This window comes from Platichthys flesus, chromosome 20 (genome assembly GCF_949316205.1).
Source record: "Platichthys flesus chromosome 20, fPlaFle2.1, whole genome shotgun sequence".
Lineage (NCBI taxonomy): Eukaryota > Metazoa > Chordata > Actinopteri > Pleuronectiformes > Pleuronectidae > Platichthys > Platichthys flesus.
This window is the reverse complement of record NC_084964.1, coordinates 14966274-14981132: the sequence shown is the minus strand read 5'-3', so window position 1 is coordinate 14981132 and position 14859 is coordinate 14966274. Positions and strand designations below refer to the sequence as shown.

The following is a 14859-nucleotide window of genomic DNA, read 5'->3' as shown; positions in this document are numbered from 1 at the left end:
CAGGATGGTGTGTGTGTTTGTGTGTGTACGTGTGTAAGTGTGTACGTGTGTCTACTGAATCCCTTTATTGTCAAACTTTATCATGGAATATATCTTCCATTCAGATTCTCTCTTTAAAAATGTATTTCGTCTGTTTTATTTTCACTCTTTGCTCTCTTCCATGGATTTCGTGTCTGCAGCCACATTCTCATACCTTTGGGGTGTAATACGTTATATATACGATTGTGTCGTTCCTTCCTCATTAGCTGCAGTGGCGTCGGTCTGCAGTTACTTACCGACTTTGAGGTGAAAAGAAAGGATCCAGAGAAGCTTTATTTTGTGCAGGTTTGTGATTCATCAGAGTAATTAGTGGCTCATACACATGAGGCTGCTGCAGGTGCTGAGGAAAACATTATCCTGTGTGCCCGTCAGAGGCTTTAACTCTGCTGTGTGTTCTCTCTTTTCATGCATGACATCTCATTTTGAGTCACAGCTGGATTAGTTAGAAGACAGAGGGAATGAGTCAAATTACAGCAACTGTAAGATGAACACACTTACACACATATACACACATATACACACATACACCGCAAACACACACACACACACACACACACACACACACACACATAGTCATGCCTCCATGACTTCAGAGAACATTACATAGGATGACATTGATTTTCTTGCAGACTTAGTCTAACTTTATCCGTAGTTACTACTTGCCTAACCCAAGCACTTTCTCTCCTCACTCGTGGTGAGCATACAATATGTGTGTATACTTCAGAAGATGCTTGTCTAATGTTGGATCAATTCTGGTTTTAATAAGGGACTGTTTGAAATGTCATTTAGGTCCCGACAACATGAATAATGCCCTGACCACCCATGCACAGTAACTGGAGTACTTTGTCCGGTACTTAGAACTTAGCTTTGGAAATGTGTATTAAAAATAAGTTCAAATTTATTAACCCTTGAGTTTATTGCTTTTTTAAAACTCTCATAGGTTCCCCTCAATAATAACGAGCACTGAAGGGCACATGCATCTACAGAGGAGTGTGTGTGTGTTCCACTGCTGAACCTCTGTGTTTAAAACTCTGCACGACTGTGGGGATTCATAATTCAGCCAAATTTTTTTTCTCTCAATTAAAAATAAAATGAAAAATATCTTAAATGTTGCTTCAATTAACTGATGATGATGACATCAGACCAAAACAGAACCTTGGGGGGGTGAAGTCCTGTGATTTTCCCAGCTAATAAAAGAGTTTGATCAACTGAACAAAAGATGACGATGAAGATGTTAATTGCTACATAACCTTGAGTTAGACACAGACACATACACACTCTCTCTCCCTCTCTTCCTCTTTGCCATGCACCCACCATTCTTCCTGTAGAAGTGAACCTCGGCCTGGTACTCCTCTCGGCCCTCCAGAGCTTTCTCCATCTGCTGGGCCACGTGCTCGCTGGTGTCGGACCCGTACAGGAAGCGGCAGCTGCAGTTCTTCTGCATCACCTCGGTTCTCGTGAAGCCCGTCAGGTCGCAGAAGCCGTCCGAGCAGTAGACGATGGGGTAGCCGCGGTGACCCTGGGCGTTACCCAGCAGGAAGTTACTGTCTGTGAGGAGGGGGGGGAGACATAGAGAGAACAGCTGGGTGTATCATGTCAAAGTTTGATGTCTTGTCCCTTGTACGAGAATCAAAGTCTGCTCAGCTCTTTGAACTCGTGTCAAAGCTCTGCAGGTTTAGTTCAGCACTAGATCGCCGGTTCAAAGTAAACATGAATCAGACTTTGGTGTGGACTTAATTTTGGGCTAAATTAATTTCGGCAGCCCCTCATCATCAGTTTCCTGAGCTGAGTCATGTTGCACTGCTAGTCAGAATTGCTGCTGTGGACAGTCGAGGGAATTTGCGTCTCGGTTTGCAGAAAATAAAAAACAGCTGACTGAGGAATAATAAGAGCACAGGGGTTAGTTATTGATTGCCACAGAACTCTAGGCTCACTTGATTGGATGATATGAACCTAGACAAGAATTGACCTCTGAACTTCTAATCTGATTGATTTATAGAGGCAATAAAAAAAGAGCCATATTATTATAAAAATGAACGTGAATTCAAAAGAGTGACATGAGGCGATAGAGTTAAGAACACTACATTTAACCTTCAGAAAATAATTTAATTTATGTTACCAGACACAGAAAAGAAACTCCAGACCTTAAGCTCCTCAACTTTCTTGAGATAACATATTAATATTCAATAAATGCTAAGTCAAATAGGTGTATTACATTTTTAGGTCTTTAAATAATCCCTTGACCACACAATCCAACTGGCATTTGAAGGGAAATATTGCAAACTACACTAGAGTATTTACAAGTTTATAAATAACCTTTGTATGATGATGTATGAAAGAATTATAACGCAGTTAATTATGTGAAATCAATTTCACATGAAATATATAAAATGTAACTTTTATTACACCTGTTTTACTATTCAATATTTTTCCATGAATCACTTTTATATTATTTAAAAAAAAGAAAAATCTATTTCTCTTGAAATGACATTCACCTTTTAATCCCAAGGTGAACGCATTGCAATATACCTGTGTGACCAGATGGAGATCCATAAGATCCATACATCTGAATTTCAAATGAGTGGAGGAATTCATTCTTGGGCATATAGGCATTCACGTTATTTGGATCATAGAGTGATGTGGATATTTGCTGTCCACCTCATTCAAATGTCCATTTCAGCACCACGGACAGTTCTCCAGCAGCCTGTTCTTCATGTTTCACTTCTTGGACTTAACACTAGCGACTTCAGGCTGTATCCCTTAGTTTGTCCTGCATACCTACACATATTAATCTTGCTGATAGGTTTACTGTAGCTTGACGTCACACTTTCCCTCGGCGGCTCGAAGCATGTGACCTCACTGAGCTGCGGCAGCCTCTCGCTGCTGCGCGGCTTCTTTGTTCGACAAACTGTTTTGTCTGCGTCTGTCGCAACTTTGAAATTCGGCATTAAAAGCAGCGTGTGTTCATTCGTCTCTTTAACATTTCTAAGCCCGGGATCCATGGCAGCGCATTCTCAGTGGTGCTAAAACAAGATAAAAACGAATTGCCTGCGGCTTGAAAAAATTACCAGTTCATTATTAAAATGTCCTGAAACAAAGCCGTTTGTCACAACCCTTTGACTTTATGGTTGTGGAGAAGTATTTCACTATCCTCAAGTGAAAGCACACAGGTCAGTGATACTGGTTTTTACTGATGGTTAGGTTGTAGTGATAAAACCTTGAGTTTTTTAGGGTTTTCTCAATATTTAATGTGCACTAAAGATCCTGTAAAATATTCAGCCCGTTGTAGGTGCAAGGTTATCTCTTATTATGAGAACAAATGTGATCAAAATCATTGTTTCTTTCTACATTAAATTTACGTGTTGATTTTCTCCTGAGGTAAAGTTATGTAAATATACTGAATACACACACAGTTATTTTTAGAAGTCCAGAAGTTGGTGCTGAGGCGTCATTCTTTACCCAACAGAAACTGAGTTCTTTCTGCTGCTTTACTGAAGACATCAGACCCCAGTTAATCAGTTAATGCAAATGGACGGATGGACAGACAGACAGACAGACATCCTTTTCTGAATTCTACAGAGAGCGAGCCTAAGGAGGAGCAGTATTAAGCAGCTGCTACCGCATTTTCCACAATCTAGCTATTTAATTGGCCAGGCTGAGGAAAGCGGTCCACAGGGGATGTCTTTTCTGAGTGGTGACAACCTTTCTTGGATGTGCAGTGAGCAGCAACTAAATTGTCACAGTGGAATTATAGAAGGAGACAGGCATTAGTCGGATCCATCAACGGGAAAGGTTTTTTTAGGGTTTATTTCTGCCTCTGACATCTCTTGCTATGGTTCCTGTTCCTCAGATTTTATTACAAATGAGCCATTTTTGTTCTTGTATTCTGCAGATCTGTGTAATTGTGAGTTTAATGACAAAAGGCTGATGTTGTTTTTGTTTTCTTAGCATTTCAACGCACAACATTAAAGAAAATGTCTCACATCTGAATCGATTGCGTGAGGAACACTGGCTGAACAAGATGTGATCGCTTATGTTGAGAAATGTTCTATAAATTCCTTTCACCCCAACTCAGTGAGCCAACAAGAGGTGGAGAGGAACTGCATTCATCTCCGGTTTATGTAATGTTCACTAAGAATAGGTGCATCTCCACTCAGCTTCCCTAAATCTGAGCTTCCCATAGGTCCAGGGCAGGTGAAGTCGTAAATCACTTCATAAGGATGTTTTTAAACCAGCGAGCCACCAAGGGGAAACTTTTTTTTGGCTGCGTTTGGAGCTTCACACGCTGGATTAGATAAGTCATTGAAGATATCTCTGGGATTCAGAGATTTTCATACAGAAGAGGAGTTCGAGGTTGTTGTTATTTCATTTAGACTGAGTCAGACTCTTTTCTCCAATCTCTAGATTTTGGTGCATTTTTGGTTGTTTCCAAGCAGATCGTTTAAATCAAGTCTTTTCTATGAATAAAACATCTCTTTATGCTTTTACTTAGTTCACTTCAGCTTCTGCAACTGCACACTTATCTCCTCTCTGTTAACTTTGTAAACACGCAGGAAGCACCCACATGAAACCCATTCACAGCGCGCGTGTGTGTGTTTGTGTGTGTGTGTGTGTGTGTGTGAAAGAATGCCTAAATTCTAAGGTCCTAATCCTCTCAGGGATATTGCTACGAGTGGCCGCTCCGCTGAGCCAGCTTCCTTAATTGCAGATCTGTGCTGACTTGCTGCAACTGTAATCTGACATGATGACCCTACATGCTAACTGCTAACCACAAGCCTCCTGCACATGTCGCCGAAGCGCCTCTGTGTATAAAAGTGTGATGATGCCCATGAGGCTTGGCCTCTGCACCAGGAGCTAATTACCATCCTGTAGCATGTAATTATTTATTGGGGCAGATGGGGGCGAGTGCACGAAATGTCACTGGCCTGGTAAAGAGGAGTGAGGAGAATCAGTGCCAATCAGCAACCACTTGTATTTTGATATCAGTGATTAACTCGATCATTTTGTAGACTTTTAAATGATACCATCAGGCACTTCCACACACACACACACACACACACACACACACACACAAACACACAAACACACACATTTCATTTACATTACTTTCATGAATCATGTAATGAATCATTCACACACAACATCTGGACCTGATCAGTGAGCTTGTTTGACACGTATATGTCTACTGTTAATAAAACAAAGGAGGGCAGTTATAGTATGTAGCACCTTTATCCCGTGAAGGGTGAACAGTGCTTCATGAAACCTCACACCCACTCACACCTACATTCACGCACCCATGGAGGTGGAGCTGTCGTGGAAGGTACAGATCTGAACAATGGGAGGATATTTGGATTTAAGTCTCTTCCTCAAATTTAGCTGAAGCCATGAAACAAATTACAGCGAACAGTGATGCTGCTGACACTCATCAATGGACGATGACAAATCAATGCCTGTGTTTATCTTCGCACATGGAAAAGTAAACATAAGCAGCTTCAAGAGAAGCCTCACAAGGGCTTCTGCTATCCATTGGCATATATCTGCAGTGTGTGCAGCTGCCTATTAAGACCATGTTCATCAGCCGGGTAACAATGAGCTCCTTGAGGTTCCATCTGACTGTCCTCCCTGTTTCCCCTTTGGTGTTCAGGGGGAAGATAAACCCAGTTCTTATCTCTGCCTGCAGCTGCCCTGCGGTTACGCTGCCCCACAGGGCGAGCTGCGCTGTCAATGTGAGGGAGGTCGCATAAAGGAGCTGGAGGTGGTGGAGAAGGGTGTAAAGGACAGGCGTGTGCGCTGCAACACACACACGAACACACAATCACACACACACAGCACAGTGGTGGTAAACTGGAAGGTCTTGGTTTTCGCCCCGTGTGACAACATACATCTGCCCTCGTGATTCGCCTGGGAGTAAAACACAGCCTCGAAAGCAGTGTTCTACACCCTGACCCTGACCTTTAACCTCTGGGACTTTCCCTGCAGGGATCAATAGGCGATTGTCACATAACATTCAGACACTTATGTAAAATCAGCATACTGTGCATGACGTACACAAAGCCTAGAACACATACACAAACACACACAAATGCGCCTGTATTTCCTTTGGGAAATACAAACATTGACTTTGCTATGGGCCAAATTCTGAGCTGTGCAGTGCCAAAGGTTACTGACTTAACCTGTTCTGACATTTTGTTTATTACGCTGGGAGTCGAAATGCTACAGACGAGTAGTTTCCTCAGTTCAGGAGCTGTTCAATTAAAATCAACTCTAAAACTGTTTCAGTGTACCTAAGGCTAAACACAGTCCAGATTTGTATTATTGTGTGGACAAATTTAAAATGTTTATTAAAACTGTCTCTCTGATTACAACACCACTGTGATGGAATGAAAAAACGGAATACAAAGCTGCACAAAAGATAACGACCCGGAGACAGAACTGGTCCATTGTTTATCTCGCTGCAGAATAAAGCCTTAGTTGGGATTTTGTACAACGGCAAAAAGATTTTCTTGTTTTGAATAATTGAAGCAATCTGAGTAATTATAGGGATATGTTGGAAAAAGATAATAATGTTTGCATAAATAGTCATCTGACATAAATTAGAACTCATTGTGAATAGCAGGCGAGGTGAGAGGGACACAGGAGAGGAGAGCTTTGGGACAATGTTTGGCTGCACGGCCGCTGAGTCAGCAGTTGTGCTGTGCCATTTGTTTTGCTGACCTAAAAGTATTTTCTTCCTCAGACTGATGGACTTAAGCACTTCTATGGTACAAGAACTAAAAATATGTGACCTACATAATGTTTCATATGATTAAGGGTATAGAAACTTGTATGATTTGTTATTGTTCGTGCGTTTAAATGTGTGTAAAGTTTGTTTAGATATGTTTAATTTCAGTGTGGGATGAAAATGAACAATTGAGTTCATTAAGCAAGGATTCAATACAGCGTTATTTATACCTGAAAGTTTCATCAGCTTCTGAATATGACTGATTATTTTAATTTTCCTGTTAATGATGAATAATTTGCTGCTATAGATTATAATTGCTGTAAATAAAGGTTGTGACACATTCAATTCAATCTTGGCTTGGGGGGGCTTTCTATAGTTTTGAGGATATAAAAGCATCATTATATATTTTCCAATATACATTTTTAAATATTTTTAAGGGGCTGAATAAAGCTCCTTTTTGTATGAAGGTTTATGCAATATAATGTTTGCACTTTCAGATTCATCATGTTTTATTCAGTTATAAATGAGTGGCTCGACTCTGAATCCAGTACTGAGCAGTTTGGGAACAAGTGATTATCGTCTTCTCAAATCTAATGAATGTTCTTCTGAGAAGTTTCGAAGTTTCAAAACATGCAAACTTATACGTGGGAGGAAATATATCCAAAATTAACTGAACATTGAAGGGGAACTGTGAACTGCACATAACTAAATTTGTCTGAAACAGATTCTCCTTAAAAAAAATACTATTTGTAGTCGGAAGAGACCTGTTTTATTCACAAACAGTCGTGATTTTGTTGAGTGGCTAGGTGTCCCTCGCAGAGAGGGAGCAGCAAGCCGATTGGCTGTTGTGGAGCGGATGGGCTGGGGTGTGAGGTTTAATCATGTCCTGGGTGTCCTGGTCGTACAAGTGAGTTGGAAACTGCACAATGAGCGCAAAGGAACTTTCCCTCTTTCCCAGATGTATGTTCTAACAGCTTTCCTGCGACAAACTCCTTCATCTGTCTGCAAAGGGAAGTTCAAACCATGCAATCAAGTCATTTTTTTGATTGAAGGTATTTAACACTTCAGAAACACAAGGTACATTGTGCAAATTGTTTTTTGGGACAGAAATGAAAATCCTTCTCTAGCCTCAGCATGTTGACGACAGCTACTTAAAAAGGAATCGCAGCTGCAAGACCCACAATGCCACTTGTTTTGTTTTTCGCCTCTCAGAAACAAGAGACCAGCTGCCTTCGAAGGGTCCTCGAAAGGAAAAGCAAGTTCAAGTGTTGTCTCTTCAGTGGACCATCTTTTTACTCAAAGGCCAAAGTGTTCGAGCATCATCCATGTCAAGTGCCAGGACCCCGTTGCCCCGGAGACAGGAAGGAAGCTATTTTGAGCAGCGGGCCCGCTACCACTCCTCTGCAAGCTGCAGCCGCATGGCAGCTTTGAGAATTGCTTAAAAGTGGCAAAAACTGGCATGAAGCTGCGGCGACGTGTATCCTGCCGTCTGCCTGTTTGTCTAAATGGCCATAATTTGGTTTTCTTGTTCAAAAAGCATGGGGAGGAAAGGATTAACACCCTGCTGCACTGAAATAGAGCAGATGTAAAAAGGCAACCATGAATATTGGAAATATGAAATTATTTATAACAGAATTAATCTGCCGCAAAGGGGTGAATGTTGGCACAGCTCTCTTTTCCAGTAGTTGGTAGAATGAGGGAGAAGAGTCACCACTTCCAAAGAAATAGATGTTTGACATATTTTTCAATAACATCACTGGAGCAGAAGATCCAACAGCAGCTCAGGACAACTCTGTGCTGCCCACATCAACTCTACATACAATGCATATACTATACCTGTGTGTCCTAATTTGTGGTTTAAACTACACTGTTGATATATGAGAATGATTCCTGATGAGCAATGAGTCTTTCCTGCTCCTGAGAGATCACCTAACACCTGATTAGGATCAGCAGCATCCCCCCCTTTCCCTGTGTTTACCTTAAGTCTGCCTGCTCAGAGAGTCATGGCAGAGAAGTAGAGCCGTTCGTTCAGTTGGCGCTGGGACTGGCTGAGGGAGGAGAGGCTGAAGCGACGAGCAAACAAACACAGACGTCCCCGAGGAATTTGTTTACAATGAGCCACAACTTCCCCTGAGGAGGCACAATGTGAAAAAACAAGAGGCACAAGCCGAGCAGAAATGGCAGCGCTGCCTAATGGTTGCACTGGTTGGTTTGGAGCTAACTGTGAGAAACAAATGAGGAAAGACCACACGATTTCTGAAGGTCAATTTTCTGCTCATGTTTTTTTTCTTTTGTGTGAAAGTGCATACAAACTTTTCTCTCCATCGCAGTGAGGCCAGCAGCAGTGGTTGCTCATAGGGTCTTGCTCATATTCAAGATTCAGCAATACTGTCTTAATCCCTTTGAGGATTTGCCAAAAGATCTTCAATGAATATGTTGTTACTAACTTTTATTACCTAACTTAAAGTATCTTTTACTTTCATTGGATAGGATTCCTCAAAGTGTTTCCATTCTACTTACGGGTGCCATCGAAGCGTGTGGCGATGGTGTCCAGGAAGGTGTTCTGCGGGGCCAGGAGCCCCTTCATCACCGGCATCTTGACCCAGGCGTGGGACGGCTGGCTCTCGGTCACACCATCCCAGAGTCAGAGCGGCTGGCTTCCAGGGGCTCTCGGCGGGGGCAGGAGACTTTGAGGGTGACAGTCCAGTGTCATCCACAGGGACACACATTTACAGTAACAGCAGCCACCTTCCTCTGAGCGATGCCTCTCCCGAAGACAACTTGTGCAGCCCAGGGACACCTGAAATAGCTCCCTCCACCAGTGAACGGGTTTGGGTGCGGGAGGCTTAGATAGGGCTCACGTCCAGGTGATGCTGAGATCCAAGGAGCGTCACATCACCGCCCAGCTGTTGCTTCTCTGCAGCTTTCAGCCAAGGACCTCGTTCCAGCAGCACTGTGGAGGAAGTTATCATTCCGTTTTTTTTCCATCTACAAAGAGGAGCAGGAATCTGCAGGACCAAAAAAGACAAAGAAAATAGGACGGGGCAGGTGTCTACACCTCTTTCATCCCTCCGCTCAGCGCTCTGTCAGGATGCTGGGGCACAGTAGTTGCATCTTCTTGAGCTTTCTCTCACGACTCGCTCCTGCTTCCATCCACTCCTGCGATACCTCAGCCAATGAGATGCTGGCAACCTCTGTGGGGACCTGTTTTCATCTTTGGTGGGGGAAGAGAGAGAGACAAAGCAAGAGAAAGAGATAGAGAGAGAGAGAGAGAAAGAGAGAGAGTGAGGAGGGAGAGTTGGAGGAGGTAGGGAGGGGAGGGGGATGCTTTCGGAGCTGGTGACAGCACCATTACATCCCATAGAGCTACTATCAGCACATGGCTTTTGTGTGCATGTCTGCAAATCGAGGAAAGATGGATTACCTGCACGTCGGTCAGTGCAGCCTGTTGTATTCGGTTGGACTGGATGCTATTGTGCTGCTCTGTCATTGGAGACTCAAGGGAAATAGTTACCGTGTGGGGAAGCAATATATTCACATTTATTTTCTTATATACATCTACTTTTTTTTTCCAAAGTGAAGGAGCTGCAGAGGCTGTAAGACCTGCAGATGTCAAATCCCATATTTCTAGAATATAGCAACTTTTACAGTCCCTACTGGATGGAGCTGTCCACTGTTGCCTTCCCATACAGCAGCATCAGTATCCTCATGAGAGAATTAAGGCTCTGGGGTAAAAGCCTCTAAGAGGGGATTAAGAGGATAAGCCAGGAGATGTTTTTCATGAGGACTGAACAAACCAAAGGAAAACGTCACATCTTATCTCACTCTTGACCCAAGCAAACAGCGCAGCTTAGCCGATAAGGGAAATACCTCGAGATAGTGATGATGTCGTCCGCCTTAAGATGTTCCCTCCGTCAACAGCGATACCATTAGGTTTAATAGGAGTCATGGAAAGAGGAGCTTTCCATTATGATAATGAATGTTACTCTCATTACATATTAATGAAGAAACCTGATAATTAGAGGGATGATTATTTTGAGCGTTGGTTCTTAAGTTAAATGACAGGAGTGCAGCTCAGGTTCAAAGGCAGTGTAAACCACATAATAAAAGGGGAACAGCTCTTGTCAGGAGGGGTTAGAAGATGTGCAGAAGACGACTGCTCTGCTCGTTTTAAATGTGACTAGAAGAGGTTTTCAGCTCTGAGGCTGAATTGTCACCGTGATTTATGGGGAGCTTGAGGATGCCGAGGTTGTGTATATATGTTTAGCCGGCAGCCAGAAGAAAACCCAGAACACATCATGCGACAACAATACATCATCTTTAACTTTTTCTTTCATACCTTTAGGTTATTTTTTTTCAGGACTCATAAAACTTTGGAGCGTATGACGAAACATATGGGTTTGAAAGTGGAATACTTTCCACTCTGTGAAATAGAAACAGACAAAACTCCAGAGTACGTTTCCTAGACCATAAATCGAATGTAACTCTATGCAGATTGGGGCGTCAGGTAAAATAAAATGGATGTGAGAAGAAACAGAAAAACGTTTCTTGCAGGGGCTTTCTGTAATCTTGAGAAAAGTGTAAGCGATTCGAGCAACAGATGAAGGTTGAAATGCTTCAGGGCCAAAACAAATATGCTTGGACTTCATCTTGATTGACACCTCTCTAAGATAAGAGGTCAAAGAAGTGGTGAGTGATGATGGTGCTTGTTTGTGCACCGGCACCTTTAACAAATCATTTAGGTGGCTAAGAATTCAGATAAAAATAAAAAGGGAGGCAGCAGCTGCCGATTCTGATACTCTGACAGCGTGTGTCTCTGTAAACTCAACATTAACATCCTGTCAGTCAGGATAGGCCATTAAGATGCACTGGGTAATTAATCCATGCAGCAGGCAGCACAGGTGAGCTGCACCTGGAGAGACAGAGGCAGAAAACCAGTGAAAGTGGAGGAATAACTCGCAGACTGAGACTAGAAAGTATGGTTCCCTCTCTCAGATCCTATTCAAGCTCCGGCAACCCATCACCGCTATTTATTTTTAATGGCCTCTCACTGTCCTTTCTTCTTGTAGTTCATCCATCTCTGCTTGTCACTAATAAAGAGGATCATCCATTATACATGCCCACTATCTACTCCACGGTCTAATACGACACAGCGACACACAGGGAGCCAGGTGAAATATTACCCCGACTACATCTCCCAGAGTTCCGAGCTTGTTTTTAACATGTGCTGGAAGTAAAACGCTGAATTTAAAATGGAAAAGAATCAAATATTTACCAATATTCACCAGTAACACTTGCTCACCGTCTTTAAACTTGAATGAGAATCCACAGCCCTAATCCCGAAGGAAGCTGTGATATCTAGATTAGTTTTATAGCCGTCCTCATTCACTCGACATCCGAATCTCCCTCCTCTCAATTAAACACGTCCTCCTTACCTCAGCCAGGGACGGCCTGGCAATGTTGGCGCCCTAGGTGAGATTTCAAATTGGCGCCCCCCCCAACATACATGTGCAAACTGTCATGCATCCCCGAGAATGTTTGGACTGTATACAGATGCACACACAGGCAGACAAAAATGTAAGCTATAAAAAATAATAATAATATATAATTAAAAATATAAAAAGAGTCTGAAATCAGCTGTACTGATAGCATATCATATAATGTCGACAAAAATAAACATTAAAGATGTCCACAATCGGATAATTCTTACCTCTATATTGTTCTTTCTTCTCCTCCTCTACTTTGCGGTGCTTTCTGAATTGTGCACCTGATAATTTAATATTTTTTTGATTCATCTTTGACTCTAACCGCAGTCTATCACCGCAGCGTGTACGTCAGGGACACACCTGACGTGGAAGCGCAAATTCTGTGCGAGCCGCCGCCTGACTGTTCACACAGGGAGCCATCCAGGAGGATGTTTTAGATGCCGGCTTGCCTGTCCACGGAGCCACGGGTGTGACATCAGCAAATGTCCCTACTATGCTGCCAAATGAGTAGGTTTTTATACTTCTCTTTGTATGCATCATGCTGCTATGAGGAACATTTGTGAGGTTGTTGTTGATTAGGTTAGTTTTTATCTTTGTGTGCATCCAGCGGCATCGAGTGGAACGGCATATGCCGGTCAACTAGCCATGGTAGTACACCGACACCCAACTGGACAGGTTCTGTTTGGGACTTGGATTCGCTGCTTGGTATCTGATGTGATCCAACCTCCAGCCTGTCCTTTTGCTGCTGAGAGAGGGAGAGGGGGAGAGGGAGAGGGAGGAGAAACATTGAGGGAAGGCGAATAAGGAGATTGAGACCATTTCATAGTTTAATACAAACATTCTTTAGGGGTCCAAGCTTATTCAATATTGCACATTGCTAAAGCTGACAGGAAATATACTTGGTCTTATTGGACTGTTAGCACATCAACCTCATCCATCTCACATGCTATGCCTTGATGTGCTGTTTCTCCGCTTCCTTTGGACTATCCCTCAATTTGATGTCCCTTCAGAGTGTCTGGCCGTACCGCAAACCCTTCTGGAACTGTTTGCTGATATTGGCTCAGAAGCACATTGTGTGAATACTTTGATTTTATTAATTTTTTTAATTTTTACATGAAATTACTTTTCGATGCGACCCTACTTAAAAACTGTAACTGGCTACACTGCTGACATTGATGCTCCTTTATACAATATACTGTTACTGTTGAGTACAGTTATTTTTTTTAAATCCATTTTCACATTTCGTAGTTCATACTTGGCCTCTACAAAGTTAATACATGTGCACAGACGAGTGATAGGAATCCGAAGCTTTTTTTCAAGACATAGCACACCTACACTTTGAAGTGCATGTTTCATTAAAACTATTTCAGATAATTGAATGTTTACTGCTGCATGTTGAAATTATTTAATTCTTTGCTTTGGTTTTTAGTGCTATATTAGTATTAAGGTGTAAACAGAGAAAGTTTCTCTTTTTGAGAAGGAAATTCTCTTCTTCTTATATTACTGGTTTATCTACATTCTTCTAATAGACCTGTAGATTATCTACTTGACGGTTATTAATGTAAGAGGTAGGTCTTTTAACAGCTCATTTGTTTTGAATACACAAGTATCCACCATCGCTACAACTGTGTACCTATCATCCATGTTGTGTTGTGTACGACTTTGAAGGAGTTAGTAGAAAACTTTTGTGTCGCTTGTACTGTATGCAGTGTAATTAATTTCACTAATTTCACCCATTTTTCACCCTGACACAGTATGCTTGTTGCACACAGAGTACCAAAGAAGATGTGTTGAAAGTAACATTTAAACCAGGATGCTGTTTTCTCAACGCATACTGCCTGTGACTATGCATTATTCTTTCATTAGCAAAGCTCATTCAGGACAACAGCTGGAGTGCAGAGGAACCCAGCAGTCAGCAGGGGGCATCCTCAAGACATCACATGGAAACCAAAAGCAGCAGCAGACTGTGATTCTTGAAAGGCGTCAGAAGTTAAGGTTGTAAACTACTGGTTTATTCTCTAACAATAGGTTTCCAAAGCATGTTAAATCATCCAGTATCTAAAATATAAATGTAACTTTTAAGTAAGGCAAAGCAGCATAGAATGAAACGGACAATGAAATGGATAATTTGTCCATCTTGACAATTTGCTTATTTCCTCGTAGGAATTAGCAGACGTGTGGCCTAGTTGGTAAAGTGGTCGTCCTTCAATAAGGTGTTTGAGGGTTCGAGTCCCAGTCTAACCCCTGTTGATGCCAGCAATATACTGAAACCTGAATCCTATTGAACGCATAATGTGCGCAAGCGTAGTGGCGTGGGGTACATGATGCTTTTTAGGTCGCTTCTACCTCTGGTGCTGGAGGATGATGGTGTGACGTTACTGTAATGTTTTACATTGAATATGTCACGTCATGATAAATGAGTCTCGTGAGCCACACCGGAAAATAACTTAATGTCCCTGTTTCTGTCTGACACTGAGAAAATAAAGCAATTTTTTTAATTTGGTTCTCTGCATTTTGCGCCCTCGGCAACCTCCTGTACCAGAAGCCGCCCCTGACCATAGCCAACCCAGTGAGAAATCAGGCCTGTCATTCGCAAATCTCGGCTGTTTAAAA

General features: G+C 42.2%; 1 protein-coding gene across 1 annotated transcript in view; it reads right to left on the bottom strand.

Moving 5' to 3' along the window:
- Positions 1-9818, bottom strand: part of kcnh4b (potassium voltage-gated channel, subfamily H (eag-related), member 4b) — a 31720-nt gene extending 21902 nt beyond the window's left edge. Inside the window, exons 1-2 of the mRNA XM_062378637.1 lie at positions 9281-9818; positions 1354-1587 (exon numbers count right to left, since the gene is read on the bottom strand). Of these exons, the coding sequence (XP_062234621.1) occupies positions 1354-1587; positions 9281-9356 (310 nt within the window). The 5' untranslated portion in view covers positions 9357-9818. The remainder of the gene's footprint in view (positions 1-1353; positions 1588-9280) is intronic.
- Positions 9819-14859: the final 5041 nt, after the last annotated feature.